This window comes from Hemiscyllium ocellatum, chromosome 6 (assembly GCF_020745735.1).
Source record: "Hemiscyllium ocellatum isolate sHemOce1 chromosome 6, sHemOce1.pat.X.cur, whole genome shotgun sequence".
Taxonomy (NCBI): Eukaryota; Metazoa; Chordata; class Chondrichthyes; order Orectolobiformes; family Hemiscylliidae; genus Hemiscyllium; species Hemiscyllium ocellatum.
Window position 1 is genome coordinate 87,357,341 of NC_083406.1, and position 16,854 is coordinate 87,374,194.

Sequence of the window (16,854 nt, forward strand, 5' to 3'; positions counted from 1 at the left end):
AACACATATTATCATTCCTTCATTGTTTCTAGTTAGTATTCCACTACTAAGAGAAAGTGGTAGCAGTGTGTACCACCAATAACACACACCGCAACAACTCACCAAAGCTCCTCAGACAGCACTTTCCAAACCTGTGACCTCTACCACCTAGAAGGCAAGGACAGCAGACACATGGGAACACAACTTCCCTCAAATACTCCTTCGAAGCGACTTAGTATCATGATTATGTTGCAGTTCCTAGGTCAAAATCCATGAACTCCCTCCCTAACAACACTGTGCGGATGGGCGATAAATGCTAGTCTAATCAGTGACACCACATAACATGATATTTAAAAAAAATGACGGTGCAACAGAGGGATCCAGCATACACAAGGTGAGTGGCAAATGATAAAGGGCACCACAGCAGATTGCAGGAGGGGTCTAAGTCAGAGATATATATACACATCTCCTCTTGGAGAAGTCACGTTGATGCTTTCTTATGGAGTACAGATTGTGGAGTATCAGCAATCATCACTCGGAGTGGATAGAAGAGAAGCATGAAACTTTTCAAAGAATGCAAGGCTTATTCAGTAGCCTTTGACAGTTTGCTTAGAACATGAACACTGACATCCACAAAATACATGAGAAGTTATGTTATCTTATCATGGCATTTGCATTGGTCGCATAATGTTGCTGAATAGATGACTGCTACACACAGCGAAGGCAGCTACACTTTTAAATATGTGACTGGCTCTTAAACAATGCATTTGCGAAATAATACCCCCTATTTCCTGCTCTTCCTCCAAAGAAAATGTTCGGTGCCGGATATGGGAGTAGTATTTCCAGATCTGCAGCTCTGGCATGTCACTATGAAAATTCAGGCCCATGATGATTCTCAATTTAATTTAAATTCACATAAAAACTGTTCTTCTGGCATCCTAGGCAACAAAAATTCCTCGACCAACAGCAGTAAGTTATCTGCTCAATCATCTCATTGCCTTTTACAAGACTTGTGGTGTGCAAACTGGCATAATGACGGTAATTAGCTATAATGATAGACATGGCTTTGTCAGGGGGAAAATCATGCCTGACAGGTTTGTGTAAATTTTCAAAGGAAGTGACCAAGTATGTACATGAGCATATTGTAGTGTATTTAGTCTACATGGATTTCAGCAAGGCTTTTGACAAGAAGGTAAAACCACTATAGTGTGCAATTTAGAAAAACACATCAAAAATCGGCTGGTAGCAAGTGGTAGAGAGTGATGATCGAAAGTTGTTTTTGTAATTGAAAGCCTATGTCCAGTGGCGTACAGCAGAGTTTAACACAGCACCTAAGCCACTTGTAGTGTACATTATTGATTGAGACAGGAACGTAAAAGGTTTGATCAGTAAGTGCACAAATGACATGAAAATTGCTGTTATGGTAAACAGCACAGAGGAAAATATTAGTCCACTAGACAATACAGTTACGCTGGTCAGATGGGCAGAACAGTGGCAAATGGAATTTAATCATAAAATGTTTGAGGTGATGCATTCTGAGAGGACAATCAGGGAGGGGAATGCATGACGAATGGTAAAAACCCAAGTTGCACAGAGGATCAAAAGGACCTTGGCAGAAATGTCCATAAATGCTTGGATACAACAGTTCAGGTAGACAAGGTGATTAAGGAGCCATATAGGATAGCTACCTTTATAAATCAAGACACTGATTACAAAATTAATGTTAGTTAGGCCAAATATGGAGTACTGTATGCAGATCTGACCACCACACTATAGGGAAGATGTGATTGAACAAGAGAGGATGCAGACGAGAGACATGTGGAACTCTGTCTGAAAGTGCAGTATAAAGGTTACTAGCACAACATTCAAGGCAATAGCATTCAAGGCTATAGACCAAATGTTGGAAAATGGAACCACAGAAGAGCTTGGTGACTTCAAAATGACTATATTATAGCACAGACTACATCTTAATCGTGCTGAACTGAACTGCCTGTGAAATGCTAAAGTCCTGAAGGCACTATACCAGTGTTAGTCTTGACTCTTAATATGCTTCATTTACAATTTTGCAAAGTTTCTTTGTACTGAAGGATATTTTCTGCAAAAGATATAATTAAATGGCGCCTAGAACAACAAATTTTAGTTTAATCAAATGTATCTATTGGGAGGATTTTTCAGAAGGCAATGTTTCCATTCTCTATCCCATTTTAGAGAGCCACTAGCCAATTGGATGGCTGATAGTTCTGTAGTCTCAGCAACACCAGGTTAGAGCCGTAACCATTGCTAACACTACATATAGCCAGTCCCTGAAGAGCTGATAGATGTTTGGCTGAATCTAAGTAAGGACTATTGGCAGGGTCCAGCTGGAAGGCCCAGTGGAGAAGTGAATAGTCTAAGTGGCTGCATTTAAGGTGGTGAAGGCAGGAGTAGGAGAATTGTCAAACTTGGCAGGAGTGGGGAGCTTGTAATGAACTTGAGCTACTATGGGAGGGAGGAGTCTCCAGCTGGCATAGAGGACTTACAAAACAAAAAGGGCGCTGTGCCCAAATCCACCTGCAGTCCCCCAACCTCCTGCCTGGCTTCACATTGAGCAGCGAAAGCTACATTGTCTACACAGTTAGTGTGAGCCTCCCTCTACTTTCTGTCCTATAGCCGCAGGAATAGGATAAGGACCTTAATGAGGCATTAAGTGATTACTTTGGAGCCTCAATTGGTCCAGGGCAGATGGGCCAGCCAGTGCATCCACCAACAAGGCTCAGCAAAATCACCCTGTCCAGAACCCCTGGCAGGTATTACAAAATTAAGAGTATGATTCATAGAGCAAATATTGATTGCCTTAGAGCAGAGAACATTAAGAGATTTGATTCGAAATCACAAAGGATAAGCATTTTATATTGCTTAGTTCTGCACCAACACAGTAATAGTCTTCAGAAGCCTTTTGCTTCTGAGAAGTCTCTCTCTTGAAACAGATTTATCACTGCATTAAAATAACTGGAAATAAGGAAATCCTGCTTCCGGGATGCTTTTATTGTCAAAGGAAATTCCCACATCATGAAGTAGGAAGTTCTTTAAAAATAATCACGACCATTTTCCTTGTTTTCATTCTATTGAGAATTTCTGGATTACTGGAATTTTGCAAAACTTCATTTGCAGATACATTCTATTTTGCTCAAAAAATGCAGAACCTGCTCACAGTCAATCCATATAATATTTGTAAATTCTACTTTGGAAATATATCCAGTCTGACTCAAGATTGGGATACAGACAGACTCTAACCTCATATCTCTAATGCATTGTCTGAGCTGAGATGTCATCTTTTCTTATAAAACTTTGAATTATCTTGAAAATGTGACTTAAAAGAAGTCCTGGAATTTACATAGTAAAAAAACCAAAACAGCAAATCCATTCCAGAAGATGAAAGATTTAACAATCTAGATTTGTTCAATGTATCACCGTATCCTTTTGCTATAAATTCCGCTTCTTATGGTCCCGCTTCACAACCACCTGATGAAGAAGCAGCGCTTCGAAAGCTAGTGCTTCCAAATAAACTTGTTGGACTATAACCTGGTATTGTGCGATATTTAACTTTGTCCACCCCAGTCCAACACCAGCTCCTCCAAATCATGAAAAACTAAGACATCATTCCAGCAGAATATACTAGTTTATCTTAATATGCTTTACTGTTTCTAGCAATGTTTACAAAAGTATTTGAAAATCCACATGGTTCTACATCAGACATAAACATGTTGTAATATGAATTTTTATTATGACTTAGCAGTTTGCTTGGTTGATTTAAAAGGATTAGCTCATTTATACAATCATGATTTAAACTTTTCATGTTACCAATTCAATACCATCAGTGCTATGCCAGGATTCATACAAATAAACCAATAACATGAACAATTTCAGTATCAATATAAAGTATAAACCAAAACAGTAGTTCTGTACAAACTCAGCCAATTAAAATCTGATTTACCATTTGTTCTCCTCTACTGCATGATCTTAGAGTTTCAAATTGATGCTTAAAAATGTATTGATCAACATCACCAGATCTTGATAACATAATGACCGAGATATATCTGGTAAGTACATCGCCCAGTGGAATCTTAAATAATTAGTAGCTTTAAATATTGTAAGTGATTCATTACGTAAATAGATAAATGCTGCAGTCCTCGTTCATGGCGAATAGACTACTAATTAAAGCGCTGGAGATTCCTTTAGATCAACTGTACCTCTAAAGACAAACTCACCACTTCATTGTCATTTTTTTAAATAATTCCTAACAAGTACTATTTAGATTTATTCATATTTAGGTTTTATTAGCAACAATCATGTTGCACTGTAAGTATTCATAACCTGAAAAATACTAAATAGAAATAATTTTATAACAGACTCTATCTGTCTTTTCTCCTGCGCTCATTTCCAAGGGCTGGACCATGTTCTTTCATTGGATTGGTCTATGCTATAGCAAAAGTATTGCTGAAGTTGGCCATTGCCTTCTGCAGGATTCCACTGATACAACCTGCCATCAGGTATACCAGAAGGATCTTTACAGATTGAAAATCAACCTGCTTGGCTAAATTACGCAATCAACTTCTATGGGCAATAAGTCCTGTCAGAGGACTCAAACCTAGAGATTCTGAATTGAAATGATACCACAGTGCCATAAGAACTCTTTCTTATAGAAAAATATGTTTGCAAATATGGTGAAAATATACCAATTTAAATTTTACACTACATACATCTTTATTCATTAACTGCAAATAGAAAAAAAAAGAATCTGGAATTCTAATGGATTGAATTGCTTTTTGTTTTGAATTGTACAGAATTCTAAATCAGTGACATAAAGCATTTCTAACTTGATAACGTTTTGAATTGTTAACATATTATATTCAACCAAGTAAAAATTTTCACCAAAAAGGAACAGCATGCTTAATGATGTTAATAAAATTTCATTACACACAAAATTGATCAATATTTTCTTTTAGGGATATTTAGCTATTTTAATTAACAGTTTGTAGGAAAATTAATCATGGATAATACTACTAAATTATACATTGGATTAAAATACCTGTTTAAAATTACATCCACGATACTGTTCTGTTGTTGCCACATGCCTAAAGATATCAACGAAAAATATCATGCATGCATTTAGTCATTTCTGTTGAAAGTTATGCCAGATTCCAATTTGATAAAGAAATCCTTTATGTCAGATGCCACTTTGATAAAGAGGTGACCTTTACCTATATATTCCAACATGCTGGCACAGTAGTTAGCACCACTACCTCATAGCATCAGGGACCCGGGTTTGATTCCAACCTTGGGTGACTAACTGTGTGCAGTTTGCACATTCTTCCTGGGTCTGCGTGGGTTTCTGCCAGGTGATCCAGTTTCCTCCCACAGTCCAAAGATGTGCAGGTTAGGTGGCTTAGCCATGGTAAATATGGAGTTACAGCAATATGGTAGGCGGCTAGGTTTGGGTGGGATGCTCTTCAGAGGGGAAGTGTGAACCCAATGGGACAAGTGGCCTCCTTTTGCACTGTAGGGATTCTATGATGAACCAGATATTAATCTATTTGCAAATAAAAGTAAAAGAATAAAGGCCAGCTTCTGGCTCTTCTGCAACTTTGGTTTGCCTTGAGGCAATCAATATCAGTGCTCCCAGTCCACATATCTTCAACTTCACTCACTAGTGCAACCTTGTCCCAGTCTTGAGCTCCTTTGCTCCACCTCCCAACATAGTCCCAGCACTTCCCTTGTCCAACTCTGAACTGTGCATTTTTTCTATCCTTTAGTATGCTAGACAATCACCCCAACAGCACTCCCAATGCTTGTAATCTTCTTACACAACCACTCCCCAACAATACTCCAGAGCTCTGTAATCTTCCTATCCAACCAGATCCCTACAGTACAATAAAAGTAAAAATAAAAAGAATTGCAGATGCTGGAAACCGGAAATAAAAACATCAAGTGCTGGAGAAACTTAGCAGGTCTGGCAGTGCACGTCAAGGAAAAAAATAGAGTTAACATTTCAAGTCCAGTGACCCTTTAGACCATAAATGTAGGATCAGAATTAGGCCATTTGATCTACTATGTCTGCTCAGCCATTCAATGAAATCATGAATGATTTGACAATCTTTAACACTACTGCCATATCCCCGTAACCCTGAATTCCCTTACTGATAAAAAAAATCTGTCCATCATACATCTGCTGCTGACTCACTGCATTTCACCAGAATTTTCAGTTTTTGCTCACTACAGTACTCCATAGGGCAGCAAACTCCTTATCCGACCCCCAATGCCCAAAGGCCTACAAATGATCCCATCCAAACTCTCAACCCAAACATGCTCCTAAGATTTGCAATCTTCCTACCTGAACCAAACATTGATTTTTACACCCCCAATAGTAATCTGATTTGTAATCCTCTCTCTCCAACCCAAATGAACCCTGATCATCCACTCCAAGGCCCACTTACTCCTTCTCCAGATCGCACATGATTCAATTCAATTCCTCCCTGGAAATTGGGATACTAAACTGTGTGAACTCCTACATCTGCACCAACTACATTATGATGTGCTCAGAGGTCTAAAATCAAGGGCTCTTCAGACCTTTCCATTTTGGGGTAAGATACCCAAAGGTCAGTACGCCTGAATTTCCAACTGATCATATTTGGAAGTTACAATAATGTACCTTTATCAACATTGATACAATGATAATATATGCAATTTTTAAAATCACTCTTCATACATTGCTTACCTATGTTTAAGATGTGCCTCCAAATCACAGCGTTGCATCACTTCTTGACAGTTACTTTCAAAAGGGCAAGCCACCAACAGTTTGTCTAAAAGTTTGTGAACAAGAATGCTGGACCTTTTGCACAGTTTAAAATGAAGACTTATACGGTCCAATGGGCAGAAGTTCTTCTCTCGCAAGAAATTACGGAGGCACTTGTAACAAAATGTATGTCCACAGGGAGTATCCAGTGGTTCCAGTAGAGGCTGCAAACAAATGTGACAAACGAGGTCATCATCCATTTCATGCTGATAATTGTACAGATGGTTCTCTCTTGTCCAGTGCTGTTGGCCACATTCAAAGCATAATGGATTTAAAGGGGACTCCTGTTCCTCTGGATTAGCATCATCATTAGTAGTACTCATGATAATTCACTTTGGCACGGTTGCTCTCAATCAGTTACTCATCTACAGTCATTAGTCCATAGTCAGATACTCAAATGCAAACTATCCTGGTCCCAGCAATTTCAGACTCTCACTGTTCTGTGAAAAATAAAATTGAAAAAAATTCATCTTCCATCAAAGCAAAAGCATTTTGTTTAACTTTTTAACATTCATCATTAACTGAGGAAAACAAGGTTTAACAAGATCAAAGAATACATTGACGAAAGACAGTTCAATCGTTCCATATAAAAACAGAACAAGTAATTTTACTTCAAATCTCCTGTAGATAAAAAGGAACTTAGCTCTAAAAAAAGTTATGCTTTTATAAATAATTGTTCACTTCATTAAAACCCAAAAGTCTAAAGCTGTCATGTATAATCTCACAAAACTTAATTAAATTGGAGTAAAATTTTCAACTTGCTGGCTTGACAAAAAACTGACATGCTGACCAGCTGTTACTTCTGAGCTGGGAGACCCGGGTTCAAGTCCTACTTGCTGCAGAAATGTGTAATATCATCCCTGAACAGATTGATTAGAAAATATAAAATTAGGTGCACATATGACCTAGCAGGTGAGGCTTATGATCAGAGTAGCTCACTCAAAGACAATGATATCTGAAAATGCCCTCTCTCAACACTACTTCATCTCCTTCACCATCCCCATTATCCATCCACCCGGTGTTAAAAAAATTATCGTTACATCCCTCTTCTCTGCTCAATGTTCACAGTGGCCAGCTTAAAAGCAGCCTCATCCCCACTATGATGATCTTAATTGCATCTGATACAACAGTCATTTTTGTGATATCAAATCTGAGTTTTTACGCATTACAAGGGGATCATGGATTAGTCTTAATTCATGGTTATGAACGCAGTAGTTCCCTCCTCTCACTCAAACTTCTAATATAACCACTTGGTCTGCACTTATAGTGAGATAATGAGTCTTAAGGGGTGATATTTATATAAAAGTTTAATTTTTTCATTTAATTAGCAATTAACTTAAAGTGTAACATTTAGTTAAGAGAAGTCACAACTTCTTGCAGCCTTAAATCGAGATTATACGAGCTTTCAGAGAAGATGTAGCCACCTTATTAGTGGCTGGTTTAATCTTTTCTTTTGACTTTTTAGTTGAATTCTGAAGCATAAATGTAAAATTGAAACAGCTTCTTGAAGGAAAATTAGTGACAAATCTTTGCGAGACATTCAAATTGAGATTATACAGGAAGAGTGCAGACTTGTTTGCACAAAGTAAAAAAAAGGGTGGTACTGCCAAATCTGGAGTCCCATGGTTATCCAGAAGCATACAGGGTAAGCAGAAAATTGAGCTTATGCCAATCTTGAAAAGGGAGTTTAGAGGAATATGGAAAGTACAGGTATGGAGTGAAAAAGGAAATTAGAAAGCAAATATGATCCAAAAACATAAAACTAAAGAAAAAACAGTATATGAAGAGCAAAAGATGACTAAGGAAAGAATTAGACCTATCAGAGGTATTTTTGATAAGTTATGTGTGATTGCAGACATTTGGGTATACTCAAAATGAGAGTATTGTCTACGTTTTCGCAAAGGAGAGGGATGAAGAAGACATCATAATTAAAGAGGACGGTGAAATAATTGAGAAGATACGCATAATGCCAAGTACTCAAGTGACTGACCTCCTTTTGAAGGTGAATAAATCATCCAGGGCCAAATATATTGTATCCTAGGCTGTTCAAGAAACCAGGGAGGAAAAAGTAGATGTTTTGTGGATAAATTTTGCTAGCCTCACTAAATACAAGTGAGGACAGGAAATCTGTGAATACTGTACCGTTATACAAAAAGCGTGCAAGGATAGTCCAAATAATTATAGGTCAGTCTGACTCAGCGGAAGACAAATTACAAGAACCCATACTGAAACAGAGACTTAACTGTTACTTAAGAAGGTACAGGTTAATCAGACACAGTCAGCATGACTTTCTCAAAGAAGGTCATGTCATTGAATTTTTTGAGAAAGAAACAAGGATGATTGATGAGGTTGGGCAGTGGATGTGGTCAACATGAATTTGACAAGGTCTCACAAGTGGGCATGGGCAGAAAAGTTAAAGCCCATTGGGTACTGGGGAATGTGGCAAACTGGAGCAGTAATTTGTTCTATGATAGGAAACAAAGAATGACTGTTGATGGACATTTTTGCAAATGAAAAGCTGTATCTGGTAATATCACAAGGCTCAGAGTTGCAAGCATTGCTGTTTGTGGTACTTATCAATGATCTAGACTAAATGTGAGAAGCATGATTGGGAAATTGGCAGATTACACAAAAAATTGGCCAGATAGTCAAAGTGAAAGGGAAGGTTTCACAAAGTTAAAAATCACAACACCAGGTTATTGACCAACAGGGTTAATTGGGAACACTAGCTTTCAGAGCGCTGCTCCTTCATCAGGTGGTTGTGAAGTATACAATTGTAAGACACAGCATTTATAGCAAAGGTTTACAGTGTGATGTAAGTGAAATTATACATTGAAAAATTCCTTGATTGTTTATTAAGTCTCTTATCTGTTAGAATGACCATGTTAGTTTCACTTCTTTCATAGGTAAATCACAAAACTTATTTTAAAAGATACATTCTCAGGAAGGCTTCAGACTGATATCAATGATTTGGTTGATTTTGGGGAAAATAGCAAACGGAATTCAGTCCAAAGAAGTGTGAAGTCATTATTTTGCACAGAGCAAACAAAGCAAGGGATTACACAACAAATTGAAGGATATCAGTGGAGTAGGACAAGTGAGAGACCTTGGTCTGCATGCCCACAAGTCCCTGAAGATGGCAGTGTAATTTTAAAAGGAGGTAAAGAAGATGTATGGGATGCTTCCACTGTAGATGTCAGCCAGGGCCTAGACCATGGCACTGTGATATCCAGTTGTTCAGGAGTTGGAGGAAGAAGTGTGCAATAACAGAAGGGAATTTAATCATGAAGGGAGCAAACAGGTGCTTCTGCAGACAAGAATTCACCTCAGGTTGATATGTTGCCTCCTGGGTAGCGGCCTGAAGAATGTACTGTAACACCTCCATGTCTTTCCAAAAATTCTTTTTTTTGGGGGGGGGGGTGGGGGGCTGGGGGGGAGGAGCTGGGGAGAGGGGTGTATAGCCAAAACTCATGGTCCATGTTGGATGCAATGACAAAGGAAGAAAGAAAAATTAGTTCTTGCAAGCAGAGTTTAGGGAATTAGGTCAGAAATTTAAAAGTAGGAGTCAATAATAATAATAATCTCTAAGTTACTCCCAGTACTGAGGATAAATAATAGAAGGATAGAGCAGATGTATGAGAGTCTGGAGAAATAGTGCAGGAGGGAGGGATTTAGATTCCTGAAGCATTGGGACCATTTCTAGGGAGATGGGACCTGTCCAAATTAAATAGATGGTCTGAAACTCACTTCCTGATGGGTAGTTGAGCCCCTCTTGTAACATTCAATCAGTGTTTAGCTATTCACTTACATACTTGAAGGCTATGGCAATGCAAGTTAGCTCACTGAGCTGGAAGACTTGTTTTCAGATGTTTCCTCACCACACTAGGTAACATCAGTGAGAGTCTCCGGTGAAGTGCTGAAGTGCGCCAGCGCTTCGCCAGAGACTCTCACTGATGATGCTACCTAGTATGGGTACAAAACGTGTGAAAACAATCTTCGAGTTCAGCGAGCTAACTTACATACTTATCATCACCCTGAGCTACAAATCTTCTCAAAAATCGATAGCCTTCAAGGATATAAGCCATTAGACGAAAAATGAAATTAGTATAATCTGATCACTATTGACTGGTGCAGGCACAAAGAATAGCATTCTGTGCTGTAAATGACTTATGAGACTCCCTTCGTTGGGCAAGGTATTGAATACATGAATACATACAAGGGTGTCACTAGCTTGGTTATACCTGGAGTTGTGTGTACATTTCCGGACATCATTACAGAAGTACATAATTGCTCTAGAGAGTACAGAAGTGATTTACAAGAGTAATGCCAGGGCTTGAAAATTTCAGGTATGATGAAATACTGAAAAGGCTAAAGATTGTTTTCCTTAGACCAGAGGAAATTTGGAAGTGAACTAATTCAAGTTTACAAAATAATGAGATACATAAATAGAATAAAAAAGGCAGATTTGTTTCCTCTATGGGGAGATCAGTTATATGGTACAGATCTAATGGGATTGTTAAAAAAATTGGAAGGGCCAAGAGGGGGAAAATACCTTTCAGCCAGAGGTTGAAGAGCCTCTGTAATGTTTGGACTAATTTGTTGGCTTGAGGTGGAAACCATCAAGTCCATTTAAAAGGAACCTGAAGTGCTGTTACTTGAAAGGCCATAGACCAACTTCTGAAAATTGGGATTAGAACAGGCACCTTGGTTTATTTAGCTGGCAGAGACATGATGAGCTGAATAGCCCCTTCCTGTGCTGTAACTTTTCTATGGTTCTAACAAGTCTTCAACAACATCAAATGGTAACCAATACCTCCCAAGCCTCCTTCTCTGGATAATTTAACCTTCATTTGCATGACAAAAAGGAATAGCTTACACACATTTGTGCATTTCTCAATGATAACATGTGTGAATGAGAACCTTCTAGTCAAAACAGTTGATTTACTTCTTGGGCAGCCTGATAGTTTGATAAAGCAAGCTTCATAGAATACTGTGAGCTTACAATTAAATTGATGTAGTCAATTAAAGTGATCATGTATGCAACTAAAATAAAGAACATAGAACAGTGCAGCACAGTACAGGCCCTTCAGCCTCAATGCTGTGCCGAACCTTTATCCTACTCTAAGATCAAACTAACCTACATATCCTTCACAGTACTATTATCTATCAAGTGCCTATCCAAGAGTCACTTAAATATCCCTACTACCGCCACTGGCAGTGCATTCCATGCACCAACCTCTCCCTTGTAAAGAAACAACCTTTGACATCTCCACTAAACCTTCCTCCAATCACCTTAAAATTATGCTCCTTCGTGATAGCCATTTCTGCCCTGGGAAAATGTCTCTGACTATTCACTCTACTATGCCTCTCATGATCTTGTACACCTCTATCAAGTAACCTTTCATCCTTCTTCACTCCAATGACAAAAGCCCTAGCTCCCTCAACCTTTCTTCGGAAGACATGCCCTCCAGTCCAGGCAGCATCCTGGTAAATCTTCTTTGCTCCATTTCTATATAGTGAAGCCTTTTTAAATGAGTAAAATTCTGGGTTGATTTTAATGGCAAATATTGGTCAAAAAGTGATGAATCAGAACCACATCCACCCTATGGCAATGTTTCTCTGTGGTGATATTGACAAGATGACAATGGGATGAAAACCCTTTACTTGAGGAAATCCACACACCAAATCTCCCAGCAATCTGAACTGGTCAGTTCTTGCCATCCCAGCAGCACCAGGCTTGGCAGTGGGTATGGTCAGGACTACAAACAGACTCATGGGAAAAACAGACAAAGATCCTGGACCAAGGTGAGTCAGCAATATTGGGGAGTGTTATGGACCAGGCCCATAACGTTTTAAGTTAGCCCAGACTCTAACTTTCATTTTTTTTAGGAAGATGTATAGTGGATATTCCAGGAGTGATGCAGTCAGCCAAACCATTCAGCTTTAAACAAAACAGAATTTATTTAAACATCATCAGATGAAACACAAACAAAAGAAAACAGAATTTAGAATAACTTATTTGATAACCCAACCGATTCTACCACAACTTAACAAAAACTGTTCCAATTCTTGCAACATCCCAAAAACACACCCCTTGGCAAAAGGTAAATTCAAACACAAGTTCTTAAAGGCAGGAGAGATTTCACAGAGGAAGTTCAGGCAAGACCTCTGTTGAAGCATGCAATCACTTTTCACTGTAGCTGCTTCTCTAGGTCCCCAGCAAGTTATTGACTGCTTGTGAAAACAGACCAATCTAGCAATAAAAACCTGAACTGGAAAACTGTCCCCTTTCATTGTACAACTGTTTTTAAAAAAATCTAAAGGCCTCCTCTGATTGTTGACTTCAGCAGTGTCTGTTAGCCATTTCCGCACCACTGACTTGACTACCCCTCTTGAAAAAAACCGAGGACAACATAACTTTCTAAAGGAGCTGCATCGTCACAGGAGGAACAGATTGGACCTATTAGGGAGGGGGAACTGCATGTGAGGGAGATGGAATTTGCAATATAGATGGGGAGAAAGGAAGTGAAGTACTATGTTTTGGGTGGATTAAAAATGCATGAAGGCTGGCCCTCAAAGAAAGTCCTCCTTTCTTTCCCACCGTTTTTAAAACATCATCTGGAGGAAAGCAAAATGGGTCATCCATTAATGCCTGCCTGCTCAGGTCAATGTTATTATGCCAGCATTACGGTGAGGTTAAACTAACTTTTAAAAATGGTAATTGATCTTTAATTATTTGTTTACCTATACTAGGTAACTGTGCCTGCCCAGTCACATACTAGCTGGGAATTGGCTTTGTATCTTAATGCACAAAACATTCAGAATAAGATAGATGAACAGACAATGTAAATCAAGATAAATGGACATGATCCCATATAGCTATTACGGAAACATAGTTATGAGGAGATCAATACCGGGAACTTAATATTCGGAGGTATTTGACCTTTCGGAAAGACAGGAGAGGTAAAAAACAAAGATAGATAGTAGCACTGTTGATATGAATCGAAATGAAGATAATTGGGAGAAATTATCTATGTTTAGATGATGTAGAGTCCATTTGGGCAGAGGTAAAAAAACAGCAAGGGTAAGAAGGCATTGATAGGAGTACAGACCCTAAAAACAGTAACCACTTTGTAGGAAAGAATAGACACTAAATAATAAGAGCTTAATAATAAAAAGAATAGAGCAATAATTATGGGTGACTCGAATGTTCGCATTGATTGGGTTAATTAAATTGGAAAAGGTAGTTATGGCAATAAATTCATCAGGGGTATTTTCCTGGAGCAACATTTCATGGATCCAATCAGGATGCAGGCTATCTTGGATATGGTAGGCAGGTTTAATAAATGCCTCATAGTAAAAGATCCTGGGAAGTAGTGATCACAACATGACGAATTTAATATTCAGTTTTGAGAATGAGAAACTTAGGTCAGAAACAACCATGTTTAACTTAAATGAAGGGAATTACAATGAAATAAGATTAGATTTTCTAACCGAGCAGACAGAGTATCAAGAGTAACTGTAAGCAAACCATGGCAAACAATTAAGGATGTAATTCATGATTCTCAGTAAAACCACATCCCAGTCAGAAGGAAAAATACTCAGAGGGAGATATACAAACCATGGCTAACCAAGGAAGTTCAGGAGAGTATTAAGTTGGAAGAAAATGCATGTAAGGTTGCAAAATTCAGTGAAAGCCGCAAAGACTGGGATAAATTTAGGACCCAGCAAAAGAGGACTAAAAAGATAATAAAGACAGAAAATAAACCACAAGGGCAAACTAACAAGGAATAAAACTGCTAAGAAGAACTTTTCTAAATATATAATGAGAAAGAGAAAAGTCAAAGTAAATAGAGGTCACTTAGAAAACGTAGCCAAATCTGTAGAGAGCTCAAAAATAGATTGAAAAGCAGGTTGCAAGAAAGATACAAAAGGTTTACAGAGAGATATTAATAGGTTAAGTAAGTGGGCAAAAAGTTTGCAAATGGAGCATATGCAGGAAAATATTAAGTTATTCATTTTGGAAGGGAGAACAAAATTATTTAAATGGAGAAAATTGCAGAAAGCTGCAACACAAAGGGATGGGTGAGTTGTGGGGGACGGGGAACCCAGAAAGCCAGAACACAGGTGCAGCAGGTAATCCCAAGGCTAATGGAATGTTGGCCTTATTTCAAGGGGATTGGAATATGAGAGTAGGGAAGTCTTACTGCAACTATACAATGTGCCGATGAGACCACATCTGATGTATCGTGCACAGGTTTAGTTCCCTTAAATTAAAGAAGACATTATTTCATTGCAGGCAGTTCAGAGAAAGTTCACTAGGTATGGAGGGATTGTCTGATGAGCAAGGTTAAACAAGTTGAGGGTCTACTCATGGAATTTAGAAGAATGAGAGGTGATCTCTTTGAAACATACAGGATTCTTTAGGGACTTGACACGTAAATGCTGAATGTTTCCTTTCATAGGTGAGTCTATGACCAAAGGGCACAACCTGAAAGTTAAAGGGCGCAAATTTAAGACTGAGGTGAGGAAGAATTACTTCTCTCACAGGGTTGAGGTTTTGCAATTCCTTGCCACACAAAGCTGTGGGGCAGAGGTCTTGTGCATGTTTAAGGCTGAGAAAGATAGAGTGTACGGGATCAGCACGAGAATTAAAGGTTGAGGACAGGAAGGTGGACATGAAAATTGCCAGATTAGCCATGATCCTATTGAACAGCAGAGTCTACTCCAATTCCTATTTCGTGTGGACAGGTAAAATCCAGCTCCCTTCAATCATGGGAGACATGAATCAGAATCCGGGTACAAATAGCAAGACAGCATTGATCATGGCCTTTTTTATAATACTCGTCATTTTTAAAATAAAGTTCTCAAACATGTTTTGCAGAAGTGAATAAAAACTTTAGAACTATGGAAAAAATAACCACCAGTAAAAGTAGTAGCTTGGATTTAGCAGTGACAGTGTTCACTATCATTCGTCACTAAAACTGACAGCAATAGGATGTATAACACAAATAACCAAAATACCATTGCTAATATTCCTCTGAATGTGCTGACATTTCTCAAAAATGCAATCTCTAAGTAGTGAATCAATGAACTCCATTCTTATTTTGTTAGTCTCACTGTCAACGTATTTTTGAAGCATTAGTACAATAAATACCAATTGTCCTCAGAAGTTAAATGTTATATTTGTGGAATGTCAGATTTCTTCAATGTTATGAGTTTAAAGGGGTCTTAGGCAATAAAAATATTATATTGTAGGAGCTTCTCAAGCTGCCAAAGTTTATTTGCTTGATAATTATCCTTAAAGGCGCAGTAAAGGAAGGAAAACATGCATGTGCCAGATACCACAACACCTCAATGTATCCATTTCTCTAAAATTTATGGCTCAATAAGACTAATGGACTAAACTAACCATCTTCAATGGTTGCATCAATGATCTTCCTTTCATCTTAACGCCAGAAGTGAGATCAGTCATTCACTGATGATTACATAATGTTGCAAATGTTGCTGAACTACTCAAATACTGAAGTATCATGTCCAATTGCAGCAAAACCGGGACAATATGAAGGCTTGAGCTGATAGGTGGCAAGTTACATCAAAGCATCTCTGCTTGACTTTTAATGGCATGAAATGTTCCCTATAAACACCAATGTTCTGTGCATAGCTATCAGTGTTGGCCTGCTGATTGCAGCATTGACTTTGGTTCCAGACATTGCTGATGTGCACAGGGTCAGAGGTCTGTGCCGGTCAGAAAATTAGTGGGAATGCTGATTGCATTATCATTCCCAAATCTCTGCTATCAACATCCTACGGCATGTCATTGACTGGATTGCCTGCCACACTGAACTAGCCATATAAATACTGTGGCTACAACAGCAAGTCAGAGGTTAGAAAATCTATGCTGAGTCACTCACTTGTTACTCTTCAAAGCCTGAAAACTACCTATAACGTACGTGACAGGATTGTTTTGGAATATTTTCCACTGGCCTCCATGATTGAAGCTCCAACAACTTAAGAAGTTTGACCCCAGCCTGATCAAAGTA

At 38.5% G+C, this 16,854-nt stretch overlaps 1 protein-coding gene across 1 annotated transcript in view; it reads right to left on the minus strand.

Moving 5' to 3' along the window:
• The window catches only part of lnx2a (ligand of numb-protein X 2a), a 97,530-nt gene that overhangs the window by 65,469 nt on the left and 15,207 nt on the right, over positions 1–16,854 (minus strand). Inside the window, exon 2 of the mRNA XM_060826756.1 lies at positions 6,734–7,251. Coding sequence (XP_060682739.1) covers positions 6,734–7,134 — 401 coding nt within the window. The 5' untranslated portion in view covers positions 7,135–7,251. The remainder of the gene's footprint in view (positions 1–6,733; positions 7,252–16,854) is intronic.